Source organism: Myiozetetes cayanensis, unplaced genomic scaffold (assembly GCF_022539395.1).
Source record: "Myiozetetes cayanensis isolate MyiCay16 unplaced genomic scaffold, myiCay2020 scf1, whole genome shotgun sequence".
NCBI classification, from domain to species: Eukaryota; Metazoa; Chordata; class Aves; order Passeriformes; family Tyrannidae; genus Myiozetetes; species Myiozetetes cayanensis.
In genome coordinates, this window is record NW_026086604.1 from 142688617 (window position 1) to 142706150 (window position 17534).

General features: G+C 41.2%; 1 protein-coding gene across 1 annotated transcript; it reads right to left on the reverse strand.

The window, feature by feature from the left end:
• Window positions 1-302: 302 nt before the first annotated feature.
• Window positions 303-15257, reverse strand: NOM1 (nucleolar protein with MIF4G domain 1). The gene is made up of 11 exons (XM_050322650.1): window positions 14286-15257; window positions 13372-13496; window positions 12240-12435; window positions 9975-10298; window positions 9348-9458; window positions 8084-8251; window positions 7397-7518; window positions 3441-3573; window positions 2938-3069; window positions 2166-2275; window positions 303-1321 (listed from the first exon to the last, which is right to left on the reverse strand). The coding sequence occupies exons 1-11, from the start codon at window positions 15255-15257 to the stop codon at window positions 1144-1146; spliced, it is 2571 nt and encodes an 856-aa protein (XP_050178607.1). The 3' UTR covers window positions 303-1143.
• Between the last annotated feature and the right edge of the window lie 2277 nt (window positions 15258-17534).

Here is a 17534-nt window from a genome sequence, read left to right on the forward strand (position 1 = left end):
ACCTGAGCAAGCACAGGATTCTACATTCAGCAACTGGATTAAAAAATAATTTTTCCCAACAGGGACAGATCAATTGTTATCAAATGCAATTAGGAGGCACCACAGGTGGCCTATTGAACACCAGAGGCCAGCCTGGCTACAGAAATAGGGCCAACAGCTCCAACGTAAGTAGATCATGTAGATGCACATTGCAGACAATAAAGTACTTTCCCCTCCCCACCCAAATTTAAGGTCATTCCCTTCCTGCCAGGCCAGCTAGAGTAAAGCTAATACAAAAAGCAAAGCATTTAGGAAAATGGCAGTTTAATGTGTAGTGGTAAGGTGACAAAAGAAACAAACCATTAACAGCGTGTTACAGAGAGAAATGTACACCATTTATTTTAAAATCTGATTGGAAGATGTAAGCAAATTCTCAAAGAAGGTGTTCTCTTATTAAATACTCATACTGATGATATTCTTTCTCTTTTTTACAAGTGATTAGGCAACTCCAATTCTAAAGCTGTGAAAAACAGGCTAAAAAGAAAAGCAATAAAACTATGCCATGATCTCTAAACCCAATATAATTGGGCGAAGTCAGATCTTCGAGTCACTTTACTACAGCTTTGAATCCAACTGAAGATCTTTTTCCTGACCCACAGTCAGGGAAACAATTCACAGAATTAGCAAATAACTTCCAACACTTTAGGACAAAAGTTGATTTCTTCCCAAACCGACTCACCAGTCCTTATGCCATCTAGTGGCCCCTTTCCTCAGGCAAGTGCCATGATTCATTATTAAAAGCCTTTAGTTAAGGCTGCTTCTTTATTATTTATGGTGCCATTATTTTACAATTTCAAAAGGTTAGAATATACAATGCAGAACACTGCTGCTAACTGAGAGTATCATAGATGAGAAATTCATCCTCTTCTCCAGATACCAACTACCAACATGAAGCACTTGTACCAAAAAGGGACAGGACAAAAATGTATTTTCCCTTTCTTCAAACAAGGCCTTGTATCCCCTTCAATTAAACCTCTCACTAGTGTGTAGAGCAAGTCACTATTTACATTAAAAAAATTAATCCTTTAGAGTAAAATGGCCCTCCTCATTCTCAATTATTTGTGTCTGAAATATTTTTCTGTATGTTTTAACAGAAAAACAGAACTATAGCCTCAATTTGGGTTCTTTTGCCTCCAAAGCCTTGGTTGCTAGTTCAACTCTTTCTTTTAACAAGCTAGCTTCTTCAGCACTCTTCTGGGCCTGTGCATGTTTCAGTAAGAAGTGGGTAAGGAAGAGTTTCAAGCTTTCCCGGAGCATTCCCAGTTTGGGGTTGTCAGATACCCTGTAAAGATACAGATCAAAAGTATTATTTACTCTTCTACTGTTTCAGAAGTTTCTTAATTTTCTTTATCTTCTTCAAATAGAGACATAGAAAAACTCCAACCTATAAAAGGAGCCTTATTGAGGAGGCTTTCAAATTACCAAGTCTGGTTTGGCAAACAGCCCAACATGCAACTGGCCCTCAACAATAAAATGGAATATTGTAGCCTCAGACTTGCTTTATGTAAACAATTACATTACAGCAAAAAATGAGGCACTGTGTTCAAGCTTCCTTGTGTTAAAACATTACCACCTAATTTCTTCTCACTTCACGTGACGTTGCAAGTCTTACCCACTCAAGTCCCAAGCATCTTCAAGGACGGAGATTTTCCAGCCTCTCCAGGCAACCCAGTCCCATATCAAAAATAAGATTTTTCAGACAGTGTTGATAAAAACCCCATAAAGAAATCCCCCAACCTTTTCCCTCACTAGTACGACTTTATCTTAAGATACCTCCTAGCAATGACTGCTGGCAGAGTGAATCCCACTGCACACAGATGGTACAGCAATAAGGGGAACTGGTAATTACAGAGCTCTGCTCATGAAAATCCTATGACCAACATGATACACTGAATACCTGAAAGCTTTAGTTTGTGTAACACCTCTTATGCTGCATCCCTGTCCGAGCCTGTGCCAACACACGAGTGCTGTGCTTCCCACACTCACTCAGGAGAGCTGAATTTTTAAGGGATGGAGGGCTGATGTGTGGAAAAGGCACCGTGTAATTCCAAACAAAATAAGCAAACTTCTTATCTTCCTAATTACTCCCCAACAAGGGTTCCCTGGAGATCTCTCTGATCACTTACCTCATAAAAATGTCAGTAAGTTCTTCAGCATCTGCTTTGACTAACAGCGTGCTTAATACTTGTCGCAAGAAACGGACTTTGGGTTTGTCTAGTTCACTGAATTCAATTACCTGGTAGGCAGAGGGAGAGAATTCAGTTAATTCACATATTTCAAACAGCTTGTTTTCTCTTCTAAATGAACAGCTTCTAACACACCAACTGGCCTTTGTATACACTGAGTCTTGGGTTTGGCACAGAAGAATTAACTGAGAATGCTGCCTCCAAAAGCCAATCAACAAGGAAAGCAGAGAACCTTAAAAGGAATAGAAGACTACTGGTACCAGAACATCAGATGTAATCTAATAACTAGTTAAATAATTAGTAAGTACCTACAACAATTCATTTAATTGCCTGTTTAATACATATAAACTATTCTTCTAACAAAATTCTATGGACTTCCCATTCTGAAATCCAAATGCTCAGTAGATTTCCTTTCTTGTCTAATAAAAATCAACATCAGCTAAAGACCATAGCACAAAATCCACTGCTAAAGCCTGTTAATGAAGGGGCCTCGGTTCCAACTCTGGATACTCTAAAGAAAATAATCTTAAAACTGTAGATTTGCTGTATGCCTGGGTCACCACAGGTTCTCCTTTCCCCGAATGACAGCATTACAAATTTTGTCTTAGCATGATCAGCTAAAGTACCATCTAGGTAAGAGAGAAAACACATCTTCCACGGAACTAGAAAATGGAAGGAAAACACAGAAGGATTTGGAAAGAGACACACCAACCTTGAGAACTGAAAGTGGCAGTGACTTTGTCCTTATTAAGTGAGCCAACAGTGAAACCAAGTTGGAGATGGCAGCAGCTGACAGGTTTTCTAAGTCTCTGATTTTGTCCCAAATACTGAACTGAAATGTCACCTAGGGGTCAAAGGTAAAAAAAAAAATAATTCTACAAATCAAGCAGCTGTTCAAATGAGTAACAACATAACAAACCTTTTGACCTTCTATTCTTTATGAGCTCTCTGTTAATTAACAGAAATGCTTGATCAGACTGTTCCAAGTCTTTTAAAATGCATGAAACAGAAGAAAGCAAACCTTCTGCAGCAGTCATTTTATTCCCTACTCATATATGACCACGAGTATGCCTTCCTGAATGCACAGCTATACCAGCAGAATTTTCCCTGGGATCAAGATCCTAACAGGCATGCATCCATCCTCAGGTATTTAATAACTGTCTTCCTAACCACATTTATGACACTAAACCAAAGAAGGAACAGATTTTTCTTTACCTGAAATCGTCTTTCATATCCACAAAACTTGTTAGCCAAAAACGCATAGAAGGGGTTAAATGTCTTCTCCTGTAAGCAGCAGTGCAGGACGACATGAACTATTTCTCTCTCCTGCTGATCTTTCAGTCCAAGCCTAAAATTTAGCAAGAAAATGAGAATCATTTAGTAAGGAAAAAATTACTGATCCAAAGTAAGAGCTACACTCAACATCTGAGAGTAATACTTTAAAAAAACCTTCAAACATCACATTAATTTTTCTTGTTAGAGAGTTCTTATGAAGCCTTTAAAATACTGAGTGGACACAAAAATTTAGGACTCTGGGCTAAACCAATATCCTGGTATGGCAATGTGGAAATGCTACAATATTATGGGTGTTAAAGGAGTGCCTGCAAGAGCAAGACCTCAACAGACGTGGAATGATGCAGGTGTAATCACTCTTAGGAGATTGGGGAAGGAAAGGTAGCCCACTCCCTGTTTGTAGCTCTCCATGAACTAAAACAGAGCAGAGGGCACAGTTACTATGGTTGTGCCTTTGAGCACAGCAGTAGGACTGCAGCAAATGCTGCTGCACAGATACCACTACAAAAGGTTAAATAGTGAAACAAGAACTGTAGGGCCCTGTTACTGTTCTCTCACACTTGTACTCTTGGCCATGGGAGGAAAAACAGCCTTTGGATTCACTGTAAGCCCATCTGCAGAAACACGTCCAGGGTGCTTCACTTCCATGGTACTTAGTAGGGATAAGAAAATATTCTAAGATGTTCTTCCTACTTAGCTGGTGATATGAATTTTTTTAATCTGTATGTCAACTCCATCATACTTGAAATCCATTTCTGTTTGAGAGCAGCCTAAGAGGATGCAGTCAGTGATTTCAAAGCACCTTCAAAAAAAGCCTGAAGAAAACAGTATCTATGAGTACTTATGTTGGCTGCCTCTGTATGAAGGCCAAGCACTGAACAGCCTTCCAGTCTAAAGGAGGGCTGAGACACTTTGGCAGGGAATGGTAACTAACTTGCAATGCACCTGGTCTGTGAATAATGTGATTTAACTTCCAGGCTTGCCAAATGCTTGGCAGCATTAAAACCAATTAAAATGAAAAATGCTTCATATTATAATCTGAGAAATATCAAACAAAATTCTTCTCCTTGCTTCAAGCTCAAGTTTCACACAGCATTAGTACAACTCAAGCACACTTTCTAACCAGGTCTGACTCCACTGGAACTTGCCCTGCCGCCTGTAGAGTACTTTGTCATTGCTTGATGCTACTATCCCTCATTTGTATACACCTCCAGACATCTGCATTACATTTGATCACAGACACACCAGATTAACAGATTAAAATACTGCTCTTTCAGCCAAAACTCCACAGAATTTAAGGTTTTACAACAGGAAAATCTGGGATGATTTCTAGGTTGATTGCTAATGAGCAGTGAAAACTTAGAAGTCTCCTTCTCCAAAAGAGACCAGCACTGTGAGTGCTGTGTCTGTGATATGACTCACCTGCTCCCTCATCAGCCAAGTTCCATCTGATTTTAGTACAGAGCAACTAAAGGGTTTCTTTACAAATATACAGGTTTTCAGCCACTGGACACACATTTAATAAATGACTCGTGAAGTTACACTGTAATTACTAATTTGGCAAACTCTCTTTTTCCTTCTTTATCATCATTTCTATCATAATTTGCTTATTTAGGAAATACTCGTGTTGCCAGACAGTTGTAACAAGTAACAACACCTGGTATTCAATTTTGTTCTTACCTTCACTTCTTCATAGAACTAGCAGTATTGTATCTTTTCAGACCTAGATTCCTAAGTATTTAAATTTTATGAGTCTGGACTATCTTTCAATACTGAGCTTTACCATACAGATTTCATAAACCCAATAATATCTGATAAAGAATGTGCAATCGCCTCACCAATTAAATCATTCATGACTTACAGTATTCCCATGGACCTGTATGTTTTGATTGCTTTAAGAATTTCCCACGTTTAAATAGGATAACTGCTTCTGAAGTAGGTTATTTATTGCCAGCAGAAGCCTGCCTCTAAGTAGGTTAGTTGTAACCAGCTGAAGCCCAAACTATCATTGCCTTCAGATCAAAATTAGCAACTCTCAAACCCACCTTTTCAAAGTCAGCTCAAATTATTTTAGTAAATATAATCACTTTCCTAGATACTTGTTATCCTGAATTACACACCCCACTCCTACAGGACATGTGAGCCTCTTTAAAAGTGTTAGTATTTTCTGAGATGCAAAGTTTCTCATATTCTTTATTTCCACAAAATAACTTTTAAAACTGCCTCTCTACCAAACTAAAGCAGCATTCACTTCCTCTCCTGAGTGAAACTGTGGGTTGTGAAGGAGGTGTGACCTTTCAAGCTGATGAAGTGGATCGAATCTCTCCCTCTTCTCTTTGTCTCCAGTGATTTCCCAATCCTCCCTTTACACTGATGCCCCTGCAATCACAAGCTGAGCCACTTCAGGGAACTGTTCTGGCTTCAAACTAATTACTTTCATTTACAGTAAGGAGGAGAAGGACTAGCAAAACTATAGCAGCCTGGATTTTAAATAGTTTAAATTATCCTTTAGCCACACCTCAACTCTGCCAGCAGACCTAGCAGGAGTTAAGTCAACAAGAACAGTTAAAGTACTTCTTTATATGCTCTTCCTCAGAAGACTGACATCAAACATATGAATGTAAATTCCCATGCACTCTGGAACACATGTTCACATTGAAATTAATTCCTTCACTGACAGTTCTGTGTACTTTCCATTATACTCTGACAGATGTGGGCAGATTAGAGAATTCCCCTCTCTGAGTTTGCTGCACAAAATCCATACCACCACACACCAGGCAATCTGCAGAGGGTTTTTCTGCCAAGCCTGTATGTATTCAGATTTGTGTACTAGTTTAAATAGTACAGATGAGAGTCAAACCCAATTTGCAAATTGAGCTACCGGGTCTTGGCAAGAGCTGCAGCAGCAGCAGCTAATTTCTTTTAATTGAACAGGCCATATTAAGATATTGGAATGACTCCACCACAGTCTTAAATCCAAGCTATGTTTTGCAGAAGTGGCATTTAATCAAATATTAGTTGACTTTATTACAAAGTCTGTTTTGGTTTGGTAAGCAAATTAAATAATTGCATGCCACCCTGGTAAAACAATTCCCTTGAATTACAAGGCTATGACAGAAAAGTTCAGACCTGATCTCTCCCTTCCCACTTACTTAATATTCTTATATTATTATACTTAACACTCTTATATTCTTTATTCTAATTCTGACAAACACAAAGAATAGGTTAGTTTGAGCTTCTCCCTGATCACATCTTGTTCTAAAGAACTGTTTGCCAAGTAGCAAGGAAACTGGTCTCAGTGTGAAATGTGACCCTGGAGCAAAGCCAAAGCTAATAAATTCTGCAAGAGGGAAGTGCAGGTACTAGAACACTACCAGGTCATGCAAGTATGGGCAGAGACCTACCAGATAGCTTAACAAGGTGGCAAGAAGTCAGGGAAGTGGCAGTAGTACAGAAACCACAGAAATGCAGCTACAAGGCCAAGGAATGTTCTGCAGGGTCTTTTGGTCTGTCTCTGTAAGGGAACAAGCCTGCAACAGCCTTCCATCCACTGGACTGGCACACAGCTCCAGTGCAAAAAGATACAGGCTCCTTAAGCCAAAAGATGCTGTAAATCACAGTTATAGCCATGAGTCACAAGAACAGGGGCTACACCTCTCCTCTGAGTGCCTGTCAGTTCTGCCTGCCCACATTAGTCCTCACATTAGGGTTTCCTTACACCCTTCTCCTGCCATTTTACCCTACACGGATCCCTAGCTATTCACTTCTTTTAACTGTATTATCAACTAAATGCTCTTAAGCCCATTTAATGCTATTTTTCCAACCCATTTAATGCTATTTTTCGTTCTGGGCTGTTTTCTGTGCTAGTCTGTACTTACTTGAGCAGCTTTTCAAAGGCATCCATGAAGTCTTCACTTGTCATCAAGACACAAAAAATACTTCTCCTGATATCAGTGTTCATTCTCTGCTTCCGAGCAAGCTCCATTATCTTTGAGCTCACCTGAAAATAAAGTTATGTGCTATTTTAGTTATGAATTATGCTCGATTTAAGACAGCTATTTCTGTGCAGCCTTGAATAATACCATTAATGAAGCTCTCCAGTAAACTATGAATCAGCAACCCAAAGGTCCTGAGCTTTTGTCCACAGGCATGGGCATCATCAGCTTTTTCAAATATGGAAATACATTTTAATCTATTTTAATTATGCCAATCATTTTTTTAAGATGTGCTGCTCTGATATAAGTCACCATGACCATCTTACTGCATTACATTTAGAATCAGCTTGGATACATGCCACAGACAGACAACACTACTAGCAAATCCACTTCTAAATTAAGTCTCTTCTTTCACTTTTGCAATTCCACAGGATAAGAAACAGCAAACTACACCAAAATATTTGTAGTAACAGCTTTTGTGAAGTGCATCAGTACATTTTAAAAAACATAACAGCAGAATTTACAGCCTTACAATTGTCTGCGAACATTTCTTTGGTGGGCTCTGAAATGAACTTATTCACCTGTAGGAAGAATCTTCGAAAGATCACAAACACTTAAGACTGGATTTACCTTTCCTAAATGCAGTTTTTGCTGAGTCTTGCTGTTTGTGTCACTGATCATTGGTGCTCCACTCCAGGATGACCCTACGATCCACCACCGACCAACCTGATCGGCGCTGAGCAGAGACTCCAGGGAGACACGGAGCTCAGTGTCTTTTCCCGAACCACTGCTGCGAACCTTGAATAACAAAATACAAACAGAAACCCACACAAAAGCTTTTATTTGAAACTTTTTTTTTTTTTTAAGAAAACAACCAATATTTTAATGACTTAAAATTACTTTTAAAGAAATACTTCAAACAGGTTAAGTTAATCTCCGTAAAGGTCTTTGCCCAACCTTTGTTTCAGTCAGCAGCCTGAAAAGGATTTACAAGCTTCCCATATGCTGCAATTTTTGAAATTCAAAAAGTTGTATAAACTTACATTTAGAAGCTCTTGATTTTTTTTTGTTTTGTTTTAAAAAAGAGATAATAAATTAAAAGGTAGCCATCTTCCAATCACAAAATTTGACTAGAATTTGAACAGTGCTGATACTGAATATGATTTGCAGCATCTTACAATCTGGTCACAATTTTCCTTTTGAACACTTGGGATGAAATAAAATGATTCAACAAACTGCCTTAAGTTCTGCACAGTTCAAATAACAAAAACGTTAAGCTCTGTCAACAAAATAAGAATCTTCAACAAAAGAGTCTAGAAGTGTATCAGGAGGACTGTGAACATTTAAGAGAGGAAATCCTACAAACTAGTTACCTAGCTTGTTTTTCTCTGGTCTATTATCCTAATATGCACATTCAACACTTATAAATTACTTTCATCCCTTTTATACTTTGTTGTTCTAAACAAACTGCCCTTTGTCACAAAAAAAACCCCAAACCCAAAAACCAAGAAGAAAGAACATCCAGGTTTTCTGAAGTGTTAGACTTCCAAAATAATGCTGGTGAAGTTAGGAGCAGGTGTGTGCATCCCAAACCAGAATTTATTATATTGACTCATTTCTTCTACACAATCATTGAACATCTCTCTTTCATATACCTTTTACAGGACTTTGAAGCAAAGTCTCTGGCTAAGTATTTATGTCCTTTCTCAAACTGTTCTGCAGAAGGCTGGACAGGAAGATAGCAGGTAATGATATAAGAAGTGATTTTTTTGTCCACCAGTTTCAGACTGTTAAATGAATTAAGAATACTACAGTCCCTCAAGCCAACATACAACACAGATAATTACTCCTGGTTTAAGGGGAACTGGGCTACACAGGCCAAGAAAGTTCTCACCAGTGTTCTTTGCAACTTGCGGAGTCTTTCAACTGGCTCCGGATCGTAACCAGGGATCTTCCGCATGTCGTTATTCCTCAGTGCCAACATGGTCTCCAGCATAAAACGAACCTATCGGGAAAAGAAATGCGTCTGTGGATTGTGTGTTGTGGGTTTATTAAATACAGTAGAGAGTGTACTTTGAAATTACTACTCTGTGAGAATAAGCAGCTTGGCTGGCAATACAGATTTTAGATTACATGGATACAAATGGATGTTTACTTTAACCCCTATTATATTAATTTGTGTACAAGCTTCAACTCAAAGCTTAATCTGTTAAAACACCACGTCTCAGTGACCATTCTTTGAAGTGTACAAAGTATCATCAAACAGAAGCCCTGTCCATTGCATAAGACACAAAACAGTCCTGTCTCACCATCAGAAGCATTTGTGGTCTCTATGTCCCAAGTACGAACAGAGCAAGACAGACAAGAAGAATGCACAAAACTGAATGCAACAAGCAAACAGCAATGGTAATTTAAAACATAAGTAGAATGTAGAAGAAAACATTTCTGTAAATTAAATAATGTATCCAGGTACTTATTAAAGTCTATTGAGAAGATAAAATCCTTAAAAACACACACATACCCTAGTCTGATCCTGGAACTTCTTCTCTGCTGTGCTTGCTTTCCTCTGGGCTTCGGCAATCAGTTCCTTCAAAGCCAATGCATCATCTTTTCTTAAGGAAAAGCCCACGTTTTTCAGAAGAAACAAAATCAGCTCAATCTCTTTTTCAGTGAAAGTGCTAACAAGCTTTTTCAGAATATCAAAGATCAGCAGGCAATGAACCACATGGAAGTTATAGAGATGAGCAATCAAGGCAAGCAGATTTTCACATTCTTTCCCTTCAGCATCACTTCTACAGAGTTCATCAAATTTCTTCACCACAGCTTCCAAAAAGTGAGCACCGACCTGGCAACAATTCCATTAAGGGAGAAAAAAAAAGTCCAGCAGTTAACTCTAAGTAGATTTTACAGACATCTGTAAAACATTCATTTTTGGGTCACTGCCACTGTTAATTTTAAAGAAATATTGTTGCTCCTTTCAACCATTATGGATGTTCTACATTCGCAAGCACAAACATCTAAGTGGTGTGGTGTTTTCATAAAAGTTTATGTTATTTACAACTCATATATGAAATCCAGTTGTCTTTTAAAGCCTGTACAAGAAAAACATGTTATAAGCTTATGGTACAAATACATCAGCATTTGTTTACATAATTTTCATGGACACATATAAGCAACTTTCCAGCTGTCAGGCTAGCATGCTGCTACTGCTAGTCATTCATCCCATAAAAGCTGTGTGTCAAAGCCCAAATGCATCACTGAGCTCAGCATTCCAGAAGAAAATCCTTAGCAGGATAGAAAATATTATAGTGAAACAACCCCCTACAGCTTAGCCTGATCTTAAACGGGTGATAATTCTAAGCCGTTTGTCAATGATACAGTTTAGAAAAGAAATTTTGCGATCTCTGTATTTCTGAAGAGAGGGTGGATGCCCAAGACTGGAATTAGAAAGCATACCAAAACATTCCTGCTAAACAAGACTCTGCCCATTATTATGGTGCTAAAATCTGCTGATTGTTCTTATGAAAACCAGAAGTCCCAGCAGCAGCACTGGCTTGCATTACAATTCTTGACTAGCTTAGGTTTTAGCCATCTAATGACTACACTGTTTTATCACACTTTCAAGTGATACATATTCTACATTTATTTTACAGAAAAAATAAGGGGGTTTTATAGTAAATTTAAATACTACAGCCTTGGATTTAAAGGTGCTGTGTAACCAAGTCAGCGGTACAGAACAGTCTGGATATCATCTACCAATTTCTGACTCCTGTTAGTATATCTGTATCTACACCTCATTACCAGGTGTTTTGCAAAGTTTCAACTTCTGAAATATTTTGATTCTGTTCTTAATACATCTTTGTAGTATTATATTGTATATCCAGTCAGAACTGCCATTCAAGAAGAAGAGTGACAAAACAGAAGTTTAGTATCAAGGCTGCATGGAGAAAGCTGCTGTAATTGCATCCATCTATTTATTTAATATTTAATTTATTTGATATTTAGTACAGTTTCAGAGCCAGCATTCAGGACACTATATGACGAACTGAAGAACTTGCATCCATACACCTTTTGCATTGAGATGTAGGGAAAAAAAGCATAATTTGATGGGAACGTGGTGCTGAAACACCTCAGTTCCCTGACGGATATTTCACTGAAATTAGCTAAAGTCTTCGACATCAGTAGCTTCAGCATCTCCCTAACAGTAAGCAAAAGAGATTTTATCTCAATCATTCATCAGGTTTAAAAACACAGAAGAAAATCTCCCCCAAGACTACCACGCTTTTTGAAGTTCTTTATATTCTGGAGTCATTATTATACCAACTTAATTCCACTGATGATTTGGGTTAGAAAAGAACTTTTTTCCACCAATGTAAAAGGGCTTCTGTAACTGTAACACTTTTCTTATCAGGATACACATAATTCAAAATCAATACCCTCACACAGCCAAGAGAACAGAAATGGATTAGTGTAATTAAAGGGAGGGAGAACTTGAAACTTAAAAATTTTTGATTCCTGGATGCAGAAAAATTTTGATGAAAAAATGGTATTTTTAAAGCTGACCAGTGGTAACTCATGGAGGAAATAAAATCAGATAAAGCAACAGACTTGGACCCTTTCACTCGTGGACAACTTGCAAATAAGCTACAATTACTGATGAAACTCAACTAAAGATGATTTTCAGTGACACACAACGAAAAACTGCACGGTAATTAAAACAAAACATCAAGAGAACACTCTACAATATGTATTATTAAACAACATTAGTCCCAGACACAAGAATTACCTCAATTCCTACATTGTGATGAAGAATGCTAACCAAAAGGACATGCTCCATCACCAACCTCGTAGGCATGGCAACCGCAGTGACACAGGCGTTCATCAGAATTTCTGTCAGAGTGTCGTTCATGTCCTTTCTGCTGTTGGCCATGTAGAGCTCTTCCATCTGTCCACTAATGGAGGACAAGTTTGGTTCACTCAACCTATGGAGAAACAAAATCCAATGTTCACTTTCTCTTCTCTTTACACAGTTCCACAATTTTGAGTTTACCCAACAAACAACGATCCTTTTTAGAGAAACTAGAGCGGCTTACGAAAAGATTGAAGATGGAAAAGATGACTGGAAGGGTCCTTTTGTTTCTGTCTGTGCTCACTAAACTAAAAAAGCAATATATTTAATTCTAGTGTAGCTTTTTAAAAAATATTTACATGTAAAAACACGCTAGCAGCAGTATTTATAAAGCACTGTCGATGTGCTTACTGTTCCATTGCACAGATTTATTAAGAAAACAGACTGTGCTTAGCAGTTGCAACTATAGCACATCACAGTCTTTGAAGAAATTAAATATGCAAATAATTCCTACTTTAATATATAAGGTATATCAAATTTCAAATGACTGAACAAACTTTAGCCTGCATTTTACAGATAACAGATAAAAAAAGTCATTAGATTTCTTATTAAAAAAATACTCTAAAATTAAAATGAATTGTAATTATTTCTTCTGTTCTAAAGTACTTTAAGTTAGGAAGTGTTGCTCTGTCTCAGTCATAGTGCTGGAGAAATTTAATAGTTTAAAAAAAGGAAACAGTGGATTTTTTTTGGAGGGAGTTAAAGCTCACACTGAGGGTTTTTATAAGCATACTCCAACTGACAGTGAATTATACCTACCACTTGTAGGCGACTGCTGGGTGGAACTCTGCCCAATCTTAAATTTATTTTCTAGATTTTTCCGTGTCTATAATGAATAACTTTGAAGAATTTATATCAACACAGATAATTATTCTTAACAATAGCAGACATGATTGCCAACTTAAAATCAGCTTGTGGAGAGAAAAGTCACATCCTTGTCACTTGGCTTTGACTGATGAGCACTGTCACACCGAACCAGAAAGATTAACAACTTTCCTTATTACATTACCTATTAATGAGGCCATTCACCATTTTCTTCAGTCTTCCCAATTCTTCTCTTTTCTTGTCATCTAGTGTCTCCTGAGCTCTCCTTGCTTGAGGGGGAACGTACTTTGTAGCACTGTGTTTATGACTCTTACCAGGAAAAGAAGAAAATAAGATACCAGATGAGACCACTATCTTAAGTACCTGAACACCAACATACAGTTCTATTTAAAATTAATACACCAAACTTAAAGATACATCTTACTATCCAATAACCAATGCCAAAGGAACAAAATACAGAAAAGAAGCAGGCAAGACGTTACCCTTTACGACTAACTTGACAGTGGCAAAGCCCTCTTTCCCTACACATGAAATTCTCTTTAAGTTATGGTTACTAAAACCTAACATCCTAGGTCTTGGTTTTACCCAGGTTTTATCAGTGACAGTTTAGGTTAGTGCCATGAGGGCTGTGTGACCTACTCTCCTCCACTCATGTACTTCCACAAGAAGTAACACAGGCAGGGCCTCTGGGATCATTTAGGAGTAAATCTTCGGTCTGTAACAGATGCTAATTTTAACGTAAGCTGTCTTTGCCCACAGCAGCATCGCTTAAGCATATCCTCACCCTCTAAAGCCAGGGTAGTTCCAGATCCCACGTGCCTTAGGTATTACCTGCCACCATCCTGACTTGGGGTGGTGTCTATCAGCTCTCCGTGTCTATCAGCTGTCCCTAGGTCCTGGCAGACCTCTCAAGTCAACACTGCTGTTGGGCCAGGCGCGGTTTTGAACCAGGACAACACTTCACGGGGCCCACGACTTGACAGCAAACACCTGTGTTTCACAGAGCCCACGTAAAGAGTTACGTGGTCTGTATTCTGATCGCCGCGCGTGCTTTGAGCAGGTTTGTGTTATCAGAGGCGAACATCCCACCTCTCCTACCTCATCCTCCTCTTCTTGCTCATCCTCCTCTTCTTCCTCCTCCTGGTCCGGAGGCTCGCTGGCCTCTGGCTCCTCGCCGTCCTCGGGGGATGAGGGCGAGCTCTCGTTCTCCCACTGCCCTTCCTCGTCATCCCCCTCGGAGAGGTCCGAGGCCTCTTCCTGATCCTCCTCGTCCTCTTCATCATCCTTCACTTCCTCCTCCTCATCATCATCCTCGTCCGTCTCTGGCTCCCGCGGCCTTGGCTTGGTTTCCTTCTCCTTCCCCTCCTCCTCCTCCTCGTCGCTGCTCTCGCAGAGCCTGCTGAGCCCGGCCCGGGTGCCCAGGGCTCCCAGCACGTATCCCAGCCCGTCCCGCAGGAAACTCTGCGGCACCCGCTCCGCCGCGGGCCCCTCCTGCTTCCTGCGCCGCTTCCCGAGCCCCAGCTGCCGCTCCAGCCGACGGATCTCCTTCTCCTCCTCCTCGTTGGCCTCCAGCAGGGCCCGCTTCCGCGCCGAGGCGGCGGCGGCGGCCGAGGGGGCCGAAAGGGCTGCCGATGTCGGTGCCGACACCGGGCCCGGCCGCTGCTTCCCTGCGGCGGGCGAGGCCGGGGCTGCGGGGCGGGCCGGCTTGGCTGGAGCACGTTTAGCCGGACCGGGCTTGGCCGGAGCAGGTTTAGCGGCAGCCGGCTTAGCAGAAGCAGGCTTGTCCTGGTCGGCGGGAGCCTCCACCAGCTCCCCGCGTTGGAGTCGTCGCCGTCGGCTCCGCTTGAGCCTGCGCTTCTCCTTCCTGGCCTCCCGGCGGCTCTTGCGGCTCTGCCTCTCCGAGTCCCTCAGCAGGGGCAGCGGCGGCTGGTCGCCGGCCGCCTGCACGAAGTCGTGCACCGCCTGCCGCAGCCGGTCCAGCTTGCCGCCGCCGCGGCGGGCGCGGGCAGCCCCCGGCCGCCTCATCCCCTTCGCGCCGCCCGCGGCCACGCCGCGCCAGGGCGCCGCCATCTTGGGTCAGGGCCGCCCCGCCTCTTCCGCCGCGCGGCCGCCATGGCGGGCACAACGCCCCCTGCTGGGCCGCGCCTCAGGCTGCCCTCAGCTCTGAGTGGGGGGGGACCCTTGAGACCCCACACCAGCAGAGAGCCCTCTTCTGTGCATGCATATTTGTATTTAAGAATCCCAGAGTCAGTTAGGTTGGAAAAGAATTTCGAGATCATCGAGTCCAATGCATAACCAAACACGGCCATGTCAACTAGACCGTGACACTGAGCGCCACGTCCAGTCTTTCCTTAAACACCTCCAGGGATGGTGATTCCACCACCTCCCTTGGCAGACCTGTTCCAATGTCTAATCTCCCTTTCTGTGAAGAAATTCTTCCTAATGTCTAACCTAAAGACAGCCTGAGACTGTGTCCTCATATCCTGTCACTGGTTGCCCGGGAAAAGAGCCCGACCCTCACCCGGCTACACCCTCCTGTCAGGCAGTTGTTGGAGAGCGATGAAGTCACCCCCAGCCTCCTTTTCTCCAGGCTAAACACCCCCAGCTCCCTCAGCTGCTCCTCACAGGACTTGTGCTCCAGACCCTTCCTCAGCTCCAATGGCCTTCTCTGGACGTGCTCCAGAAAGAAAACATAAAGCTTGTCTATCTTCTTACACGAGGGAGAAAAACCATTTGTCTCTCACAGCCCTGGCTGTGGTCACAAGGCCCCCACTGGCCACGAAGCTCTTGCTGATGCTGCTCGAGGTGCTGAGATACACCAGAATCTGGGCCTCTCCTCCACCTGCCCAGACCCGCATTTTAAGCCCCTTCCAGCCCTGCCAGGCTCAGGTGTCTCTTCCTGAGCATGCCAGAGACAATGTCTGCGTCCTGTCTCTGTGGAAGTGGTGGCTGCTCTTGGGACGTTTCCATCCACAGCAGGGTGCAGGACAAGTGTCCCTGCCACAGGGATATATCCTCCCCGCTCTGCACAGACAGTGACAACTTGTCTGTCGTCTATGTGATCAGGAGGAATTAAATGTCCCACGGCAGTTTGCTGCTGTCAGCAGGAAAACCAATTGGTTGGTCTTATTTTTAGTCTCTTTGCTGTGCTCCAGGGTTATGCAGCCTGCTGATTGTGTGCTGGTTCCAGTGCTGTCTGGCAGATGCCCGGGGTTTCCCAAAACACTGAATTTCCCCCAGTTTCATCAAAAACTGGGCAGAGGAGAGAATTTGTTGGCTGAACAAAGTGCCATCAGCTGAGCTTAGACCTCAGCAGACACCAGAAAAACATAACTGAAAGCCAGCACACATGACCCAGTTTCAGAAAAAGATTTGGCCTTGAATCTCCTGTGGGGACCAAATCCATAGGAAGTCAGGCTTCGTTTTGTTTGTCGTCGTTGCACTCCTGACCTCTCTTGGACAATGAAGTACTGCATGGGACTTATATTTTACCTGAAAATTTAATATGGCTTTATTACTCTGAAGATTAGTTTTGTCTTTCTATGCATTTTTCCATATTCTCTGATTACATCATATGTCCTAGATGACCCATGCCTCAGAAATCTAGCTTTCTCAAGGGTGATGCATAATGAATCTTTCACCCTCAGTGACAAGATACGTTGCATTGATTTGTCAAGGCATTCCCTTTGCTCCATTTTAAACTATATATTATGCTGTAATTTATTGCTGGGCCACTCTTTATTCATGCACAGATGGCTCACATGCATTTTGCATCCTATTTATAGATTTATTGATAACAGTAATCCAGCAGCATGCCAGAATGCAAGACAAATACAGCTGAATATAATATGAGAAAATATTAGGTGCTTTTAAAACTTCAAGATTTGCATCTTCTTTCTGTCTCATCATGTAATTTGTCATTCAGGGCAACAGAGCTTTCCATTAATGGGAAATTTCACGTATCTTCAAAGAGAGAAAATGCCAATATTTGCCTTCTTCAATGCTTCATGTCATAAAGCAAACTATGAAAAGCATGTATTTTGCTGAGCCCCATAATCCCAAATTTGAGTGAAAATGGGCATGCTGCTTTTGCAAAAAAATACATAAGTAGAATTATTATTACTTGCTAATAGACTAATCTGCATTCAAATCTAATGATGCCATATCAAAACAACAAATATTTCAGAGACTATACCAGAATATCGTGATTTATTATTTTATATTTACCAATTTGGCTTCAAGTATCTGGTAAATACAGTCTTCTTAGGATCTGAAATGTGAATAAATTAGAAACTCCTGCCAATGATTCTTCCAACTTTCCTGTGTTGTCTAAGTATCAGAAAAGGG